Raw genomic sequence first — 20020 nt, 5'->3', positions numbered from 1 at the left:
ATCATCCTTCTAAGGTCACTTTCCCTTATCTTGTCAGGGCTATACGTTGATTCACCTGTTTCAATTTTCTTTTTAATCCTGATTTTTAAAAAAGCAACAGCTGTGTGACTTTACTGCCAGATACCAATTTCTAGTCATCTGATTAACTGTTTTTAGATATCACTCTACCTTAGTGCCAAAAATTTTGGGATCCTCTGTTTTGTCACCTGAGAATCTGTTAACATTAATTAATTAATCTGTAATAACAGATTTACCATCTGTCTTCTTTATTCAAAACATTACTTGAGCACCTATCATATGCCACACACATTTTTTTAAATGACAATATTGAGTTTCTTTGCTTTCTTACTAACTTACTGAATTACTGAGGAAACAAGGAAGCTGGATAACTAATCTGGGCTTTATTTGCTAGTTATTTGAACCTGAGAAGAATCCAAAGGTGAATGGAAGGAAAAAGGAATATTTGCAACCACAGAATTTCAACAGCTGAAGGTGGCCTGAGGAACCTGCCAGCAGTCTGTTCAGCCACCTCTCTTTATAGTCACAGAAACCCACGGGCATTTAACATTTATCAGTCCACACACCTCCCATTTCACCACAGTGCATCTGAGAAGCTCAGGCCTCAACACAAGTTGCTTGCTTCAGGTCACGCAGCTCCGTGATCTTTTAATTCTGAGTCCCCAGTTTTTCCCACAATAGCACCTCTGCTCAATATCTTCTACAAACGATCGCCCCAAATTCTAAAAGCAGACATTGTTTAAATGAATGTTTTATGATTGTACACTTTGGGGGGCTAAAAAGTATTATCACAAGTATTTCTTGTGACACAGAATTATGTCAGGCCGGTGTGGTAAATGTGATACACAGACCATCTCATTGTTTCCACCACAAGCCCTTATTACTCCCAGTGTACAGAGGAGGAAACTGAGGCTTAGAGAGGTTATTCAAAAAGCCTATGGTCTCACAACTAGTAAGGTGAAGCAGGACTCAGTCCCTGGTTATCACGCCATGGAGTCCACGAGTCCACATTCTTGACGTGATTTTGCCAACGCTCTGTCTCCAGGTTAGTCTCTCAGTTAGTGAAGGTCATACTCTGACTTCTGCATCCACACATCACTGATCCAAGGAACAGGATGCAGTTAAAATGCCAACTAATTTTCTAGTTGGAGCTATATATATTTGATGCAAAAATATCAACCCTTTAAATTTACTCCTTAATATTTTACAGTCAATTCTACAGACATCTGCACATCTCCCCTACTTTTTATAAATGTAAACTTGCTTGGCTACACAGCAATACCTAACTGCATTCGCACAAATACCAGACATGCCTCTAGGATGGTAAGGTGCTGGTTTATTTTGTGAGGCCAAACCTACCTTGGCTTCATATCTTTCAGTACTAAATATTCAAATTAGGGAGGCAGACTGAAATATTCTGAGTTTGACTCCTAACTCCTCCATTTACCAGCTGTATTTTTACTTCCTGAATTTAGATTTTCTCATTTGTAAATTTATGGTAGGTGTTAACCTAACTTACTTAATCTAAGGATTAAACTGCCAAAATAAATGCCTCTTAAGTAATAGTTAATCAATATTAACTCTCCTCCACTTTCATCACCCCCATAGTTTTATCTACAGAAGAAAGAAGTAGTTGTTAATGGAAAAACTAGTTCATCCTGACAAATGGTGAGGGAGTGAAAAATCTTCAGTTGCTCTGGGTCATGCTTACTTTCTATGTAAACATCTGATGGCAAATCTTCCAGTTCTCCAGCTTGACAGCACAGGTGAAGATGTTCACACAGAACTCTTGGCTTGATGGACAAAGTATTGCAGAACACAGAAAGCTTGGCATCTCTGAGTGCTGGTCCAGGTATCTGAGCAGTTAGCTTATTACCAACAGGGACTTACCTCTTCCGTTTGGTTGGGACTCAGGGAAAATTCTGGGCCTTGCTCAGGGCCTAGTGAGTCTGGTGCAAGAATCTGTGCCATGGAACTAGCACATGTGCTTATTCTCCCAGCTGCCTCCTGTAAAGAAAAGAATTAGAGGTCCAAAAAAGTTCCTGCCCTGCTGCCACCCAAGTGACCCTTCCTGCACCTGCTCATTTCACAGATCGCCTGCTTGCTAAAACGTCCAGAGAGGTTAGGTACATTTAGAGAAAAACTTTGTTCATTAGGGAAAAAGTCAATTTCCTTAGGTTTGTCTTTATTTGAAAGACTTAAATTCTCCAACACTCTTCTAGATAATGAGGAGCACATAAGGAATCTAGAGAATTATGTATTTAGGTGGATTATTATGACAAAATTCAATTACACGATAAAGGCAACATTTCAAATAATAGGGGAAAAGATGAAGTTATTAAATTTGGGAAGAACTACCCAGGCATTTCATGAAAAATAGAACTAAATCCTTGTCTCACTCCTAACAATGAATTCTACTTGTGTCTAATATTTAAATATTAATATTTGAAGAATATTTGAAGATTCTTGAAGAAAATATGAGTGAATATTTTTCTAATCTAGGTTCAGGGGAGGACTTTTAAAGCATGACAATAAAGGAAAAGAATGTTAGTATTAACAACATAAAAATAAAATAATGTGCACCAAAAAGGACACTATAATCTAAGTTAAAAGAAAAACAACAAAACGGGGTAATTACTTACAAAGTGTTAATATCTTAACATAGTAATTGCTCTTATAAATCAATAAGGAAAACATCAACCCCTAGGTAGAAAAACAGTCAAATGGGATAAACCAGCAATTTATAAAAGAAGAATACAAAAGCCAATGAACACCAAAAGAGATATTCAACATTCTTAGAATACAAATGCAATTTCAACTACTGTCTAAGATTGAAAATATCCCATATCAGCTTGGAATCAGGAAAGAGGCACTTCCATGCATTCCTGCCTGAAATAAAATTGATATAGTCTTTCTAGAGGGCAGTTTGATAACATGTGTCACATTTTAAATGGATGTACATTTTGATCCAGCACTCCCACTTACTAGTTTAACCATGGCCAAACAATGGGAAAACAACATTTACACAAATAATTAACATAGCATGGTGGGAAAAGTATGGATGTTGGAATTAACCAATCTTGACTCTCTGAGCCTCACTTCCTTCATCTTTGAAACTGGATTATAACCCACCTCACTCATGCTTGTGATTATTAAAGAGGATGATGTATATACAGCATCTAGCAGTTCCTAACAAAATGTTAGTTCATTTTCAGCTCCTTGTACTGCAAACAATAACTGCTATTAGAAAGGTAGGAAGCAAGTAATGATGAAGATTAGATAAAACTGGAAAGGCAGGTCAAGATCATGAAAAGTCTGGGATGCATTTTATTCAGCAGATAATCAGAATCCATGAAAGATTGCAGTTTAGCATTAATGGTGTTTGGAAAAGTCATCAGTTGGTTTTGTATAAGATGTATTAGGAAAAATAACTGAGGCTAGAAACCCAATTAGAAGGCTATTCCAAAAGTACAGGGAAGAAGTAACAATTGCCTGGAATAGGATGCTGGCAAAAATAACGAGAGGAGAAGAAAGATGTAAAGATTGAGTGGACAACACTTGACCACTGACTGGATATGAAAGGTAAGAGAAATGAGGTACCCAGGATGACTCTCAAGTTTGTCTTAGACTCAGAAAATAATGGGGCCATTAACAGACATTGAGAAATTAGGAGGAAGCTTTGAAGGAAGGTTGGTAAAATGGGTATGAGATGAAGAAAACACAGCCAAAAAGAGAAATCTATCAGGAAGGTAGATGTGGAACAGATTTAAGGGAAAAGCCAAGACTAGAGATGTGATTTGGGAATCACTGGCATAGAGGTCACTACAAACCTATGGGAGGAGATGAAGTTGCCAAGGGAGAAAACAAAGAAGGAAGAGGAGGGAACAATGAGGAGTCCTCCTAGCACAGAGATGGGGCAAGAGAAGGAGATGGAGGAGGGGCTGCAGGAAGATGAGACAAGAAAGTGCAGAATTAAAAGTCAAAGGAACGTTGCATTTCAAGAATCAAGAGGTGGTAGATGTGTCTAATGCTAGAGAGATCAATAAAGATTAGGACTAATAAAAGGGCACTAAATTGATGTTCCAGAAGTCAACGGCAGTTCAAGTATAGCCGGGGGCAAAAACTTGATTGCAATAGGGGCCAAGGGTGAGGAGCAGCAAGTACAGACATTTAGCCAGAAGTGAGAGGAGGCTCAGTAATTGACCTGGGGAAGCAGGATCAAGAAATTCAATGTATTAAAGTAGCACATTGAGCCCAGTACAGGCATAAAAATGTAGAAAAGTTCTTGCCATTCATGAAACTGTCAGGTGTATGAATGAAAATGTGATAAGTCATAACTGAAGTTAAGCACGCTATCAGAAGACAAAGGGAAAGAGACAGGAAGTTTCTTGGAGGAGCTGGAAGTTGAGATGGGCCTTTGTGGATGGGGAGGAAGTATCCAGGCAGATGTGGAAAGAGGGGTAACCCAGGGAGGCAGAGCAGTTTTCTGAAGAAGAGTCTGGGCTCTGGGATACTCAGTTGGTTTGGAGGGGCGGGGCCCTGAGGGAGGGGACTGGTTAGGGAGGAGAAAAGTGAATACTTCTGAAGGAGATGGGAAGGAGCCCGTCAGGAGGCAGAGACTGGAGATGCAGGCACAAGCAGAGCCAGGTGCCAATGGTTAATGAAAGGCCTGGCCTGGGGTCTGCGGTGGGGCTCAGCCCCGGACAGGAGGCAGGAGCAGGGAGGTATGTGGATCAGAACGATCAGGGATGTTTCAGGAGCCAGGGAAAACATAGTTTTCACGTCAGCTAATAATGATTTTCTAAGTGAGGGTATTTGCCCTCTATTTTGAGAGATTGGAGATTTAGAAGGTCATAAGGAGCAAAAAGACGTTTTTCATTAATTTATCGTATACGTTACTTTGTTAAAAAAAAAAAAAAAGGATTATGAGGAGACTTCTCCCCAGAACTACTCCCAAAAGAAAGGCGCATTCAGTACTTGTTAACACCGTGCTGAAGCTTTAGGTGTTCCTTTGAGTTATCTGTCTGTCAGTTTGGATTTTCACAAATGGAGTTTTTCTCAGAAAAATGCTCTCCTAGTATCACTGAAGGCACAATAGAAATGCAAATAATAGGCAAGTACTTAGCCGTCTTTGCATTTGTGCAGAGGTAACGGTGAGAAACTTAAAAATTTCAGCCCAAGCAGTTTCCCTCCCAAAGAATTGTTTCAAACAAGAAATTCTTTTCTTTGACCTACTATCCCTTACCATCCCCGCCCCCCAACGGAGGTGTTATGCCCACTCTTACCTGAATGATCGTTCCAGAGGACGAGGATGCTCTATCTTCCTCTATGTCCTTGTCATGCTTCCCGAGTAAAGACCAGGGCCCGGAAGATGGCTCTGCTTCCTTATCTCCATTCTAACACAGTAATCAATGGATGAGCAGAGGGAAATGATTTCCTACCATTCTAACCAGCAGCCTACCCATCTCTTTTACACAAAACTCAGCTTACCAAGCGGTATAATTATAGACCTTAATTTGTCTCTCCCCAGATTTTTCATCTATTTCTTTGGCTAATTAAATCATATGTCTCTGAATGTGGTTGCTTTTCCTGAAGCCTAAAAAATACATATATGTTTTTAAAGATTGGCACCTGAGCTAACAACTGTTGCCAATCTTTTTTTTATCAATTGCTTTTTCTCCCCAAATCCCCCCAGTACATAGTTGTATATTTTAGTTGTGGGTCCTTCTAGTTGTGGCATGTGGGATGCCGCCTCAACATGGCCTGATGAGCAGTGCCATGTGCTTGCCCAGGATCCGAACTGGCGAAACCCTGGGCCGCCGAAGCGGAGCGCGCGAACGTAACCACTCGGCCACGGGGCCAGCCCCTAAAAAATATTCTTAAAAGTTGGGAGTCAGCTCACATCACACAAAGGGGATGTTTTTGATCTGCTTTCGTAAACGTAACCTTAAATACCATCTTTAAAATAACACCCGGATGAACATGTATTTTGTATTGTTGACAAAGACAAACACTGAGTATTAGAAACATATCAGCTCAGATGCAAATACAGGTCTCAAATTATAATCATACTGAAGTACACTCTTTTGGTCCCCGGTACCTCCTTCATTCTCACAATTCTCTCTGCCATGAAGGGCAAGATGAGATTACGAAGTTGTCTGATGAGCAGAGTGTAGTAAACCTGCACTCTTCCTTGTCCCATGTCTCAGTCCCACTGTGTCCTAGTGACACACTCTAGGACAACAGGTTGTTCTGTGTGACAGTGGAGCTATTTAACAATCCATAAGACAAGCAGAAAAAACGTCTGGGGATTACATGTGAGACCATATACAAACTATAAATTGCTGCAATTTTCTTCCTTCCGGCACAAGACCCATTATAACTTTAGTTTTTAAAGTATGAAATGGAAATTGCTGTCAGGAAAGACAACTGTAAATATCTCATTCAACCAGTTCTAATGAAGTAGTAAGCATTTGTGGTAGTTTTAGCTGCTAACACATCTCTTCGTGTCCTTGCCAATGCTGTTTTAGACTAAAGAAGTAATTCAAACGCTGTTAAGAAAAATAAAGTTCTAAAAAGCACACCAGAAGTGCCAAACAAACAGCATACTCTCAAAACTTCAGAGAAAGTGCTCAGAAGTCAGGATACAACAAAGAACTCCATCTTCTCCCTTATGCCAACAAGTGTGTCTGAATTACATTTATCCCACTCTGGCCTGAAGTAGGTTTCAATGCACTTAAACAACGTTAATAACATCAGAGAACGACTTCAATCCCCCTTATAAAATATCGGCATTAATGTAAAAAATCCTTATGTTTTCATTCATTTTAAGATCTTCTCAATGACCTTCTTCTAGAGATTTCAGTTGTAACCAACTTTAACGAGAAAAATCATGTTCCTTACTTCACTCTTTAGGGAGCTCTCTTCCGCCTCTTCCTCAACTGCTGGCAGGAAGGACATGGCGCCTGTTCTGTCCGGCTGAAATGCACAGCACAAAGCCTCCTGCAGCCGGGCTGCCATTCAATACCACCAGCATCCCAGCCTGGCCGCGTTTTTATGCAGCTAATTTTTCACTCACTTTATCCGAGATGCCCACCCACACAAGCAGCCTCTGGGTCCAGCACCTTTCAGCTCTTCCAGCCAAATATCATGACTCGGACAAATCTTGGGTCACTTTCAATTGCATTGCCCTCTGTGGCCCCTCATCAAACAATTCAAGAACGTGACTCATTGATGTGGATTCAGAACGCACTTAGACGGGTGCTGGGCCCATTCTGGAGCCTCCAATGGGCTGTTTAGTAGGAAGATACTTCAAAGGTTGGCTCCCACCCACGTGCCCATGGAATTTCATAAGCACCTCCTTAAGTAACTCACGCGTAAGAATTCTGGGTTGAGTCCAGAACAGACAAACCCCAAGGATTTGTATTCACTAGTGAACAATCTCAGGTAGGGTATTTCCACTTTTGAAAATGCCTTTACTGTAGGCCATAGACATAGATGCCACAGGTTTTTCTGGTGAGAAATACTACCAATTTAACACTTGTGGAATGTGGGGCCGGCATTAACCTAAAGTCATACCCACCTTCCACTGAGAAACGTCCCTTTCAGCTACTCCGTCCTCTTCTGAGGCTCCGGCTGACAGCATTTCTTTTTCTGAGTCTCGCTGTTCTTGCTGTAAGCGCTGGTGAAGATTTAGTACAGTGGCTTTCAGGTCCACTAACAGGTCTTCTTTTTTCTGGTTCAAACTCAGAATCTGCTTTTCCACAGCTTCAATTTCTCCCTGTGCAGAAAGAGCATTTGCACGGCTTCATCTGAGGCCTCTGTATGCCCACAGGAGCCTGCTTCCTTTGGTACAAGAGATGAAGCCTTTTCTATGCTGTTTGGTTTACAGAGCCAGGAGTTACAGAACAGTACAGTTCCTCTCTATCCTGGCTGCACTTCCAAATGACTTGGGGAGGGTTTATACGCTCCCTTATAGGATGCCGTAGCCTCACCTGAGACCTTGTCAATCAATCTCTGGGGGTAGGGCTGAGGTACAGAAATTTGTAAAAGCTCCGAGGGTGACTGGCATCCAGGGTCGGGAACCACTGCGCGAGTGGCCACAGGACTGACTGACTAGAATCCAGAGGGTCAGGGCCTGAGCACTTGCACTTGAACAAGCTCCCTAGGAGATTCGTAAGCAGACTAACATTTGGGAACCACTGAGAGAAAAAAAGGTTAGAAATCTCACACTTATACTGCCTTTGAAGACTTCTTTGGTATTACTGAACTCCTTTACTTTTTCTCACAGTCAAAGCTTCCTGCCAAATGGGAATAAATAAACAAATATGGGTACTGTGAAGTGTAACTTTCTATGGGACTGATGGACAGATGATTCCAAGCTGTACGTTACATTAAAAATTTGTATGATTTATGTGTGGGAATGAAATTCCTCATACACGGTAGAAATGCAGGTATCCACTGCGTGTCTACGAGGATCATGGAATTAGGAATCCTACATTTGGAAAAAATAGCAGGGGCCGTCTAGTCTGGCCTCCTCCTCTCCAGCACCCCTAAAGGCATCACTCCACCTCTGCCTGGGCTTTGCAGTGAGCGCTGCATCAAAGGACAGTACACTCCTTTCTGGTAAACCTACATGTGTTGGAATTGTGTTCCTAGTACATTCCTTAAATCACTGTTTGTTTGTTCGTTCGTTCCTTCCTTCTCATCCATCTATCCATCCATCCTACAGATATTCATAGAATCATAAATTGTTTTACAGACAGAGAAACTTAACATGTATCCACCCATAAGTGAGAGTTCTGACGTCCAGAGAAAGCAGGTGATTCTTCCATGGCTGCAGCTAGCTAGTGACAGAGCCCAGACCGGGACGTCCTGAGAGCCAGCGCCCACAGCTCTTCTGCTCCTGCACACGTTCCTATGCCAATACCCCTATTCTGACTGAACGTAAACTTCCTGTGACTGCTTTGGGAAATGATAATTGAATTAAATCTGAGCTGGCTGTGGTTTGTGTTCCGTTTTCAAAAAGCACTAAACTTCAGAGGTATAGTGCCTCCCAACAGACGTAATACTGCAGCCACTGAACAACACTTAAAGAAACAGAGCAGTCTGGAGGCACCAGCAGGATGGAGGCACGGAAGGGCAGCGAGCAGCCATTCTCAAAGTGGTATCCGGACACCCCTGCCGTCTGCACTCCCTGAGGTCAAGATCATTTTCATAAAACACTAAAATGTTATTTGCCTTTTTCACTGTGTTGACATTTTTCACTGTGTGATAATGCAAAAGCAACGGTAAGTAAAACTACTAGCACCTCATATGAATCAAGACAGGGACACCAACTATATGAGTAGTTACTGGATTCTTCACTATCACGTACTTACAGTTAAAAAAAAAAAGGCAGTTTCACTTAAGAATATCCTTGATAAAGAACATGTATTTTTAACATTCTGCGACATAAAGCACTTCTGATGCATACCAAAGTATGATGGTTGAGGAAAAGCACTCGTGATTATTTGAGTTTCGAGCTGAACTACCCATTTTTTTCATAGAACGTTATTTTTACTTGAAAAAAACAGCTGGTAAACTACTTATATATGTAAATACTATACCTAAAGATTTTTCTGAAGAGATAGATGTTAATAAATGTGAATGTTTTAATATCAATTATGGAAATGTGTCAACAGTGGAGGATCTACATAACTAGTGAAACAATATTAACCAAATGCCTGACGTCATAAAATCATGCATGCTTAGAAGATCCACTCAAAGTATAAAACAGCCCGATGGATTTTAATCTAAGAGTATAAAAAGTTCATTGACATGACTTCAGAGTCCACTGAACAACAAAACTGTGAGTAACTTCTACCTGTTGGAGTTGAGTGTAGTTTCAAAGAACATCCAAATTATTCAAAATTCTCCCTCTCTTTTCCATGCGCATGTCTTTAAAACTTCAAACAAAGCTACATACCTCAACAGATGCAATGCAGAGGCAAATGAGAACCTTGCTGTCTTCTAGTAAGTCAGACATTAAAGAGATTTGCAAAAATGTAGAACAGTGTCACTCTTCTCACTACATTTTCTTTGGGAAATTATAATTTCTTCCATAAAAATATGTTAGTTCTATTAACATGTAATGGGCTTATTGTGATTTTAAAATAAATCAAATATTTTTACATTTCTGAGTTTTAATTTCTATATCTGTAGATATAACTCATAAACAAAAGCTCTTTGAGGTACTCGCATTTTTAAGTGTAAGGAGAAATTTGACTTTTTTTTTTTTTTTTTTTTTGCTGAGGAAGATTAGCCCTGAGCTAACATCTGTTGCCAATCTTGCTCTTTTTTTGCTTGAGGAAGATTAGCCCTGAGCTAACATCTATGCCAATCTTCCTTCACTTTATATGCGGATCACCACCTCAGCATGGCTGACAAGTGGTGTACGTCTGCACCTGGAATCTGAACCTGCAAACCCAGGCAGCCTAAGTGGAGTGTGCAAACTTAACCACTACGCCATGAGGCCAGCCCCAAATTTGACATTTTTACAATATTGAATGTTCCTTATTGATTCTACCACTTAAGAGCGGTGTCACATTAGATTCCCTCTGTACTTCACCTTAGACATTATGTAATTTGTCCTAGGTCTCACAGTTAGCAAGTGGTGAAACCTGGCTTTGAATACCACAAATTGCCTGCCTATATCACCTTGATGGCAGGAAAAAAGAAGCTCTCTACAATCCTTGGCATACAATCAGGTTTTTTTAAATTATGAAAGTACTGATTCAAAGACAAAGACTGAAAAAGCCCCTCACAGTAGAGGGTTAACATGTAAACCACCGTAACTAGGTCCACAGGACATCGTTAATTATGGCATATGGAAACCCTGCTTAGAATATGGAACTCTTCATCATAACAGTATTCAGAGACCTGAAGTCTAGAGCCCAGCCTGCCCACATTGCCTGGCCCCTCTCCCAGAAAGCTAGCTGGAAAGTCAGACTGTCCAAATATGCTGTGTTACATCAGCTTCTTCGGTACCAAAGCAAATTCAGACCAAAATGCACCAAGTTGAGGCTAAGGACACTTGAAGGGTCTTCCATTATGATAATTATATAATCACTTATTTTATGAAATAAGAATGGAAAGTAAATATACACATAAAATACCTTCAATTGGAAGAGAGAAGTAGGAAATACACTGTACCGTCACAAAGGCTTCTGGACACCAATGGCTTTAAGTGATCACTGAATGAACTGCTGGATGAATGAATGACACATACCTGTATTTGTGGCAGGCTGGCAGCTTGGCCTGGTGATATATGTTCAGGGGAGAACTCAGCTGAATAATTATTTAAGATCTGCTTCAAATTTTCTATTTCCTCATCGCATTCATTTGTCTGTTTTATGACTATCTACAAAATAACCACGTCAAAAGAAGAATCTTTGTCAGAATCTAAGAACTAGATCAATGGACTACTTCCAACGTCTATCCCCATCACGTTTCAATCAATTACAGAAATACACACCCAAATAGATTGCAATAGGATATGGTAGACTAAATATAGAGAACAACATTTGCAAAGCTGGCACCTGACCTCCTTGGTCTACGAGATGCCAGAGCACCTTGTGCAGTGCTTGGAGTACAAGTCTAATTAGACACACCTTTGCTCTTAAGTATCTCCAGTCCAGTGGGCTTATTCTGGGAAGGGTTTTATGGCATGATAACATAAAGTTGCTAAATTTTATGAAATGACTGATATGTCACATACGCCATTTTAATACACATTCCATGTGGTGCTTTCCACATAGGAAGGCGGGATTACTGATTCAGAATGGAAAAAGCATGTGACTTGAGAGACGACAAATTTTCATGTTGCAGCCACATCCTCACCTGGTACTCCTTGGGATCAGTGATGTACATTTTAGGGTAAGAGGTTGAAGGTTTGAGAGCAGTTTGAGTTTGCAGAATAAAGCAAAACTAACCAGAACAATACCTGGAATCTAGTGTTAAGGGAGTAACAGAGCTGGAACCTATTTGTGCTAAATGATACGATCAAAGCATGATGAAATAAAGAAACGGACTTCAAAAGAAAGTCTAGATATTTCCTCAGCATGCTTCGCAATGAAGCAAAATCCCTTTTAAAACTACAAAGTTTCTGGCCAACACAGAATTCTTCCTTGTATTTTCTTTAATATTTAACCATAATTTTAGCTGCAGGCTGGAAATGAATAACTGCACACACCTGTTCCCCAGCTCTCTATAATGAGCTACGTCCCATTGCTCCTCCCCAAAGTAATTTGTCTTGTTTTCCACAATGAAAGCACTTACAACATCTAAAGTAGGACTTAAAAGAAATGTACCATATTCTAATGATTGTCATTACCACTGGCTTCCTTAGCTTTGAAATCTTTGAGGACTCTGATTTCCACTAACACAACGAGATGGAAAATTTTAGTAGCACAGTTTGATACCTAACTTGGCACAAAACACAATTTCCTCTTCTATTCCCCCCTTTCATCTTGTGAAGAAGCCACTTTAAAGCATAATCAAGACGGTTATTTTCTTTTGCTGACCAGGAGACCAATAAAGCACAAAACGATTAAAAATAATAGATCAAATTTTATATCTTTCTTGTTTCTTTCTCTTCACATTATTAAAAAATAGTACATTGAGTGCCAGATCTTTTATCTCCCTGTAGGTGTTAGGAAATGACGTCAGCTGATCAGGAGTCAGACCAGAGAGACCATACGAGCTAAGACTCAAACCAGAGCTGACAGCGTGCTCAGATCTCAGGAGGACACGGACTGGCCACCTACATGCGAAGGAGACTTAAGAGGGAGAAAGAGACAGCATTTTTCTTCCCATAATGAAGTGGTGGGTGGGAAGGAGGGAAAACAAGCTTTTCTCCTACCCTGACCCTCTAATCAGGAAAAGCAGTCAAGAGAGGGATCTATCAAGAGGGTTGAAAAGTCTGTGGAATTTAGGGCTCTTTCAGGAAACTTTCTTTTCTTGTGGGAGTGGTTGTTGATCCAGGAATACAAACCAAAGTAAAATGTACTTTTTTTTTCCTGGGGAAGATTCGACCTGAGCTAACGTATGTTGCTAAGCTTCCTCATTTTTGGCATGTGAGCTGCTGCCACAGCATGGCCACTGATGGACAAGTGGTGTAGGTCCGTGCCCAGAAAGAACCTGGGCTGCCAAAGCAGAGTGTGCCAAAGCAGAGGACCAGGGCTGGCCCCAAATGTAATTTTTACCTAATAATGATTCTCGACTTTAGCTTGGAGATCAAACAAAACATAAGAAAAGAAACCCTCTGGGGAGAGGCTGAAAGAAGTCATCAGTTAGAAGGAAGAGACTGATTCAGAGAATTGCACCAGATTCTTGTCCCATCTGTGCACAAATGAATCTCAACACAATTTAACTCAGAGGTTAGCAAGTCGCCCAACCTTCTCAGACTAGTCTCCTTATATGTAAAAATAAAGATGGCCAAGTGCCTACTTCCCTGGATCACATGTTTGAGAATAAAATGGGGTGATTAATAGGAGAGCGACTGAGATGTATAAAGAGATTATTATGGTGATGATTACAGTATGATCTGTCGGCCTCCCGAGATTGCAAACACACAGGTTTGAACTTCTTCCCACAGCATTGCACCATGCGGGTCTTCAATAACTGGAGAATGGAATTAAATAGACCACAACTGTGCTTCAATTCTTCAACCAGAACGAGGGTAAGAACTGAGAAAAATAACCTTAGCCCCATTTGAGCAAGAAGATACACTCTTATATTCAAATGCCACCTCTGGGATAAGAGCGTTGGAAAAGGTGAAAAAGAATCAACAGACAGCATATTACTGTCATGGGAATTTGATCTACTCAAACATGAAAACTGAAAACAAAACCAGCTTTTGCTGAACATTTTCATCCAATAAGTTGGCTGTCATCATAAACTACTCACCTTTAATAACTCATTTTGTTCCTGAGTCACATTTTCCAACAGTTTTATATCTTGTAAAAGCTGGTGTGTCCGCTGAAACACAGGCAACGGCTTCATTCCTGCCTGGGGTAACCTCAGCTCCACTTGGTAAGACACTATTTCAGCAATGGTTTTCTTCATAGGACGGATATTTTCAAGTATGACCTTAATTATATCAGATAAGTATGGCACACAAATGAATAAAAGGGGCCACTGCTAGATCTAATTAGTCAAAATTAAAATACTGCATAATTTAGTCTTTGGTCTATTGTTTTGATTTTTACAATGTTTCCTTAGCTTAGATTGAAAAGAACTATTTTATCACCTGTGACCTGGTAGTTGAAGGTCTCAGGAAAGAACGCCTGGGGGCAGGAGAAACCCCAGCGCTACACGATGGCTTTGGACAACCCTTTCCTTCCTCCTCTCCCTCCCCTCACTCTCTGTAGAACTATGGTTTGCTTTGTGTATTGTCACCAGACAGTGAGCTGTGCAAGGGCAGGCACTACACCCCACACTTTCGTGGCAACTGCACTTAGCACAGGGCTTCCCACATAGTAGGCCCTCAAGAAATGCATATTGAATTGAACTGAATTATCCCGCCAAATTTCCTAAGTCCCAAGAGTACAATTATATTTTGCTTTAATGACATCTGATCCAGAGAAATCTGGGTTTACATAATCAATAAATGAGAAGAGATTATTCACTGTACTAAGTACTGCATACACATCACTTCATTTAACCCTCGCAGCTACTCTGGGAGGTAGGTGTCAGAACTTCCACGTCATAGGTAAAGAAATTGGGTTCCCAGAAGTTAGAAGACCCAGGCGAGGTCAGACTGTAAGAGGCAGGGCTAGGATTAGAACCCAGGCCCGCCTGATCCCAAAGCACGTGCTCCTAACCACCAGGCTGAGGGGGAATCAAGGTCTGTGTAGTTTCGTATGTTCCAGTTCCTGTGCTAGCAGCTCAATATACATTATAATTGTCCAACATAATCACTGCAACAGCAATGTGCAGATATGGAAGAGAACCCAAGAAACGTTAACTAACTGCTCAAAATCACACAGCCAGTAAGCAGCATCACTGCGCTGGAACCCGGTTCTCCTGACTTACAGGCTCAAACTCTTGGACTATTAAACACCAGGATTTGACTCGAAGGCAAAACTCCCAAACTCTGAAGTTTTGGGGATAAAGTAAATGACAAAATAACCTATAGGAAAATTATCTTCATATAGACAGTACTATACAATTTAAAATACGGTATTTATAGTCATTCATATCTATTTTCCAACTTTTTCCTGTTATTACTCTAGCAAAAGTAGTTTTATCACATCATATTACTACATATTTAAAAATAAACATAATAAGTATTACAAGAAAATATTTTTAATAATGATCCACGCTTACCTCCCCATGCTTAAGATGTTCTTCTGGTGAAAAATCAAATATTTCTTTTGATAATAGGATAGTTTTGATTTTTGAAACTCTTTTCTCCATTGGTTTTACTTCAGTTTCAATAGCAACTACATCCTAGAATTCCATAAACAAAAAAATACACTCATGCAGTATATGCTATACATTAATATCTATAAAACACAACCTATTGCCATTCATTCTGTTCTCATATTTAACCAAAATGTGTTTGCCACTTATAACTCTTAAAAACTAATCAAGTGCTACACAGATAATGTTGATTGTTTTCAATAAAAATGTTCTTCTATTAATAGCATACACCACATTACAAAGCATTGCTGACATCTTGTTGAGTTAAAGATCCTCACAGGGCCAATTTTCAATTATTTATACTATGAGATCAAAAATAGTATGTATCCAAAACGTTTTTTAAGTAAATTCTCAATTATCTACAAATTCTTTAGATTTATCTTTGGAATGTGTTTAAACACTTGAACACAAGTGGGTCTAACATTTAAAAAATTCCCACCACTTTAAGTAAAATGATAAAGTCACCCTTGGGAAAGAAACACACGAGGAGCTAGAAAATTGACAGGATTTTCTTGCCAATCCCCTAATGAACCGTTGCCATGCAGAGAGTCACTAAATTGCTTTATAACTTACTCAGATTAATTTAAACAATAGACCATTTGTCCAGTGGTTATTCTCTCATCAGTGTCAACCTTTAGAACCTGGCCAAGAAGCTTAAAGTGAAAATGCCACAGTATGTGCTATAAAAACGCCATATTCAAGTCGACTCACACCGTAAGAGAGCCTTCAGACCTACAGAGCTCAATGCAGATACACCGTGGCAATAAAAAGGTACAGCTAATGATGAATGGGGTAGAAAAAACTACACAGAAATAGACTGAAGGTTTAAAACTTTAGCAGTTTGGAGCCATTCAATACAGGAGAAATATAACTTTATAAGCAAATGAAGCAATGAGTAACTTTATAGTGATAGCTTCAGATTATGAGGAAAAGTTAAATCATATTGAAATTATTTTCTGCACTTTATATTTAAAAAGGTATATAACAGTATACAAAGTATTTTAGAGTGATTTCCATCAAAAATTGTAGAAGCATTTAAAAACTTTGGAAGAAGATTCAATAACCAAAAATATTTAACAACTATTATTCCCTGAAGTTACATAAATGTGGTATAGGGAATATCACTGAGAAACACAAGGTCAATAATTAAGACTAACTGCACGTGCCTTTGTTATGACACTCTACCCTTAAATAAATGCCTTGCACATTTTAAGCTAAAATAAATAAAATTATTTGAAAATCCCATGGCTGGCATACAGCAGCTCTTCAATAAATATTTGCTATTGGTGAATGAAGGCTTGGGAGGTCATTGTTTTAATTCCCTCTTTGCTCATCTGTGCTTTTAAATCAAACAACAGCTCCTCTCTGACGAAGAGAAAACACTGAGCTTATTTGATCAGGACTCTTCCCTTTAAATAGACCACTTCTGGACTGAGAATGGGGATACGATCTTTCGCTGTAGTTGCACCACAGGCAGCAAAGTAAAGTGAAATACAATTCAAGGAATAAGGACATAAGTGAAAAACATTGCAGATCAATGTGTCTTCATAGAATTAGGAGTTGATTAGTGGTATAACTCTACTTTACTAAATGAAATATAAATTACAAACAAGAAATCGCATCTTTCTAGTGCCAACTTACGTCAGCCATTTGCTGAATCTGTGGAAGGCTTTCCATGATTTTTTGTTGTAAAGCCGTTACCTGACGCCTTAACTCATGTACGGATTGTGCAAAATCATCTGTTTCAAAAATTACTGACAAGTCTTCCAGGTCTGTGAAGACTGAATGTAAAAGATTGTGCTTCTGTTCTGAATCTTCCAAAGCCATCTAGATATGAGAAATAAGGGGGGAAAAGATAAAGAAACATCAAGATACTGAAACAAGTTGATTAAAAATTAAATCAGAGGGGCCGGCCCCATGGCACAGTGGTTAAGTGCGCACGTTCTGCTTCGGCGGCCCAGGGTTTGCCGATTCAGATCCCGGGTGCAGACATGGCACCTCTTGGCAAGCCATGCTGTGGTAGGCGTCCCACATATAAAGTAGAGGAAGATGGGCACGGAAGTTAGCTCAGGACCAGTCTTCCTCAGCAAAAAGAGGAGGATTGGCAGCTGTTAGCTCACGGCTAATCTTCCTCAAAAAAAAAAAAAATTAAATCAGAGAAAATTCTGTAACTGTGTATGGTGATGGACATTAACTAGACTTATTGTGGTGATCATTTGGCAAAATTTACAAATATCGAATCATTATGTTGTACACTTGAAACTAAAAAAAATGTATGTCAATTATATCAATAAAAAAACTTGAATCAGAGAAAATTTAAATTTGTCTCAATATTTCAAACTCCTGTACATTTCCAGTTACATCATAAAACATTGACTATTCTCTACTGTCAGTGGCCCCAGATGACTTTAGAGCGTCTACCCCATTCTGGTGGGCTCACAGCAGCTATCTTATATCACATAGCCCTATTCTTCCAGGCGTCATTAATAGAACAAGGAACACCTGGCCTGTAGTCCGTCCCTCTGAAATTTGGAATTGGGGCCAAGAAAGCCATTCAGGCCCTCTCTAATTAGCTGGACTTGTAATCTTCAGAACGTGTGTTTGAGAGAAATAGATAAGTGGGGATGAGAAATGAAGAGGAGGGCCTGTGGCTTGCCAGTCCTGGTGCCAGTCTCCTTCTTAGGCCTTACTACATGGTACCAATGACCTTCATGAGACATCCCTATAGCCCGAGTTGACTTGAATAACTTGATAGCAAAAGAGCTTTATCTGATGAAATCAAACGAAAGTGAAAAATATGCATTTCTAGAACTTCTTAGACATTCCTTCTTATAATTTCTCTTTTTTCTTTTAATAATTATAATTTATTTGCTTTCAAACTTAAGAGTTCAAAAGATCTCAGCTACCTATTGGAAATGTTCAACCTGCTAATGTAGTCTTTAGGTAATTCCATAAAAAATAAATGATATGAAAAAGAACATTTACTTATGCAACTAGAATTGTAATCATCAGTCTGTAAACTTAATCAGGTTATTCAGAATTTTATATTGGCCTTATTCAAAATCCTAGAAGGAGAAAACTTTAAGGAAAACAAAACCAAACCAATGCTTTTAACCAATAATACTTACAATAGCATCAAAAAACATAAAATACTTAGGGATAAATTTAACAATTTACATGCAAGACCCGTACACTGAAGAGTAAGAAACAGAGGTGAGAGAAATTAAAGAAGACCAAAATAAATCAAGAGATATATCATATTCCTAGAAAGGAACAGTCAAAATGGTTAAGATATCAATTTTCATTACATTGATCTACAGATTTAATGTAATCACACTCAAAATGCCAACAAACCTCTGTATAGATATCGACAAGATGATTCTAAGACCTATATGGAAATGCAAATACCCTGATTAGCCAAAACAAATTTGAAAAAAAAAAACTAAGTTGTAGAATTTATGCTATCTGATTTCAAGACTTACTCTAAAGCTATAATAATCAAGATTGTAGTAATGGTAAAAGAACAGGCACGTGGCTCAATACAACAGAAGAAAGAATCCAGAAATAAACCTACATGTATGAGGTCAATTGATTTTCAACAAGGCACCAAGTAATTCAACAGTGAGTTTTTTCAATAAATGATTCTAGAATAATTGGATATCCCCACTGAAAAAATGAATCTTGATCCTTGCTTCACACCTATACAAAAATTAACTTGAAATGGATCATAGACCCAAAAGTAAGAGTTAAAACTATAAAATTTCTAGAAGATAGGAGGAAATCCTCGTGACTTGGGGTTATACAAAGATTTCTTAGATACAACACAAAAGAATATATAAAAGAAAAATATTGATAAGTTGACTTCACCAAATTAATAAATTTGCTCTCTGAGAGAATGAAAAGAGAAGCCACAGACTCAGAAAAAATATTTGTAAATCACATATCTGATAAAGGACTGGTTTTTAGAATATTTTATAAATAACTCTTACAATTCAACAATGAAAAGACAAAAAACCCAAACAAAACATGGGCCCCCCCCAAAAATGAATGAACGCCTCACAAAGGAAGTATACAAATGACACAAAGCATATGAATAAATGCTCAAATAAACACCGAACAAATGCTCAAATAAATCATTTGTCATTAGAGAAATGTCATTTAAACCACAATGAGATATTACTACATGTCACCAGAATGGCTAAAATTTAAAAGACAGATAATATCAAGTGCTGACAAGAATATGGACCAATTAGAACTCATATTGCCAGTAGGAATGAAAAATGGTACAGCCATTTTGGAAAACAATTTGGTAGCTTCTTATCTAGTTAAATACTTACCATAAAAGCCAGCAACTGTACTCCTGGGTAATTACCAAATGAAATGACATGAAAACACATCCACACAAAGATTTGTATATGAATATTCATAGCAGCTTGGTTCCTAATAGCCTATGGCAAGCAGCCCATAAGTTGGCCCCCAAAGATCCCCGCCTCCTGGTATTCATGTCCTTATAATCAGCTCCCTTGAATGTAGGCTG

General features: G+C 39.1%; 1 protein-coding gene across 8 annotated transcripts in view; it reads right to left on the bottom strand.

The window, feature by feature from the left end:
- Positions 1-20020, bottom strand: part of SYNE2 (spectrin repeat containing nuclear envelope protein 2) — a 296778-nt gene that overhangs the window by 92452 nt on the left and 184306 nt on the right. For 6 of the 8 annotated variants that reach the window (XM_023627878.2, XM_023627880.2, XM_023627881.2 and 3 more), the window contains 8 exons: positions 17125-17310; positions 15388-15510; positions 13966-14148; positions 11288-11419; positions 7601-7798; positions 6922-6996; positions 5304-5414; positions 1909-2025 (listed from right to left, as the gene is read on the bottom strand). In XM_023627878.2, coding sequence (XP_023483646.1) covers positions 1909-2025; positions 5304-5414; positions 6922-6996; positions 7601-7798; positions 11288-11419; positions 13966-14148; positions 15388-15510; positions 17125-17310 — 1125 coding nt within the window. The remainder of the gene's footprint in view (positions 1-1908; positions 2026-5303; positions 5415-6921; positions 6997-7600; positions 7799-11287; positions 11420-13965; positions 14149-15387; positions 15511-17124; positions 17311-20020) is intronic. The other 2 variants (XM_023627882.2, XM_070249221.1) reach the window with 1 other exon arrangement.

The sequence above is a fragment of the Equus caballus genome, chromosome 24 (genome assembly GCF_041296265.1).
Source record: "Equus caballus isolate H_3958 breed thoroughbred chromosome 24, TB-T2T, whole genome shotgun sequence".
NCBI lineage: Eukaryota > Metazoa > Chordata > Mammalia > Perissodactyla > Equidae > Equus > Equus caballus.
Note: the sequence above shows the minus strand (reverse complement) of the source record. Positions and strands in the feature narration are given on the sequence as shown.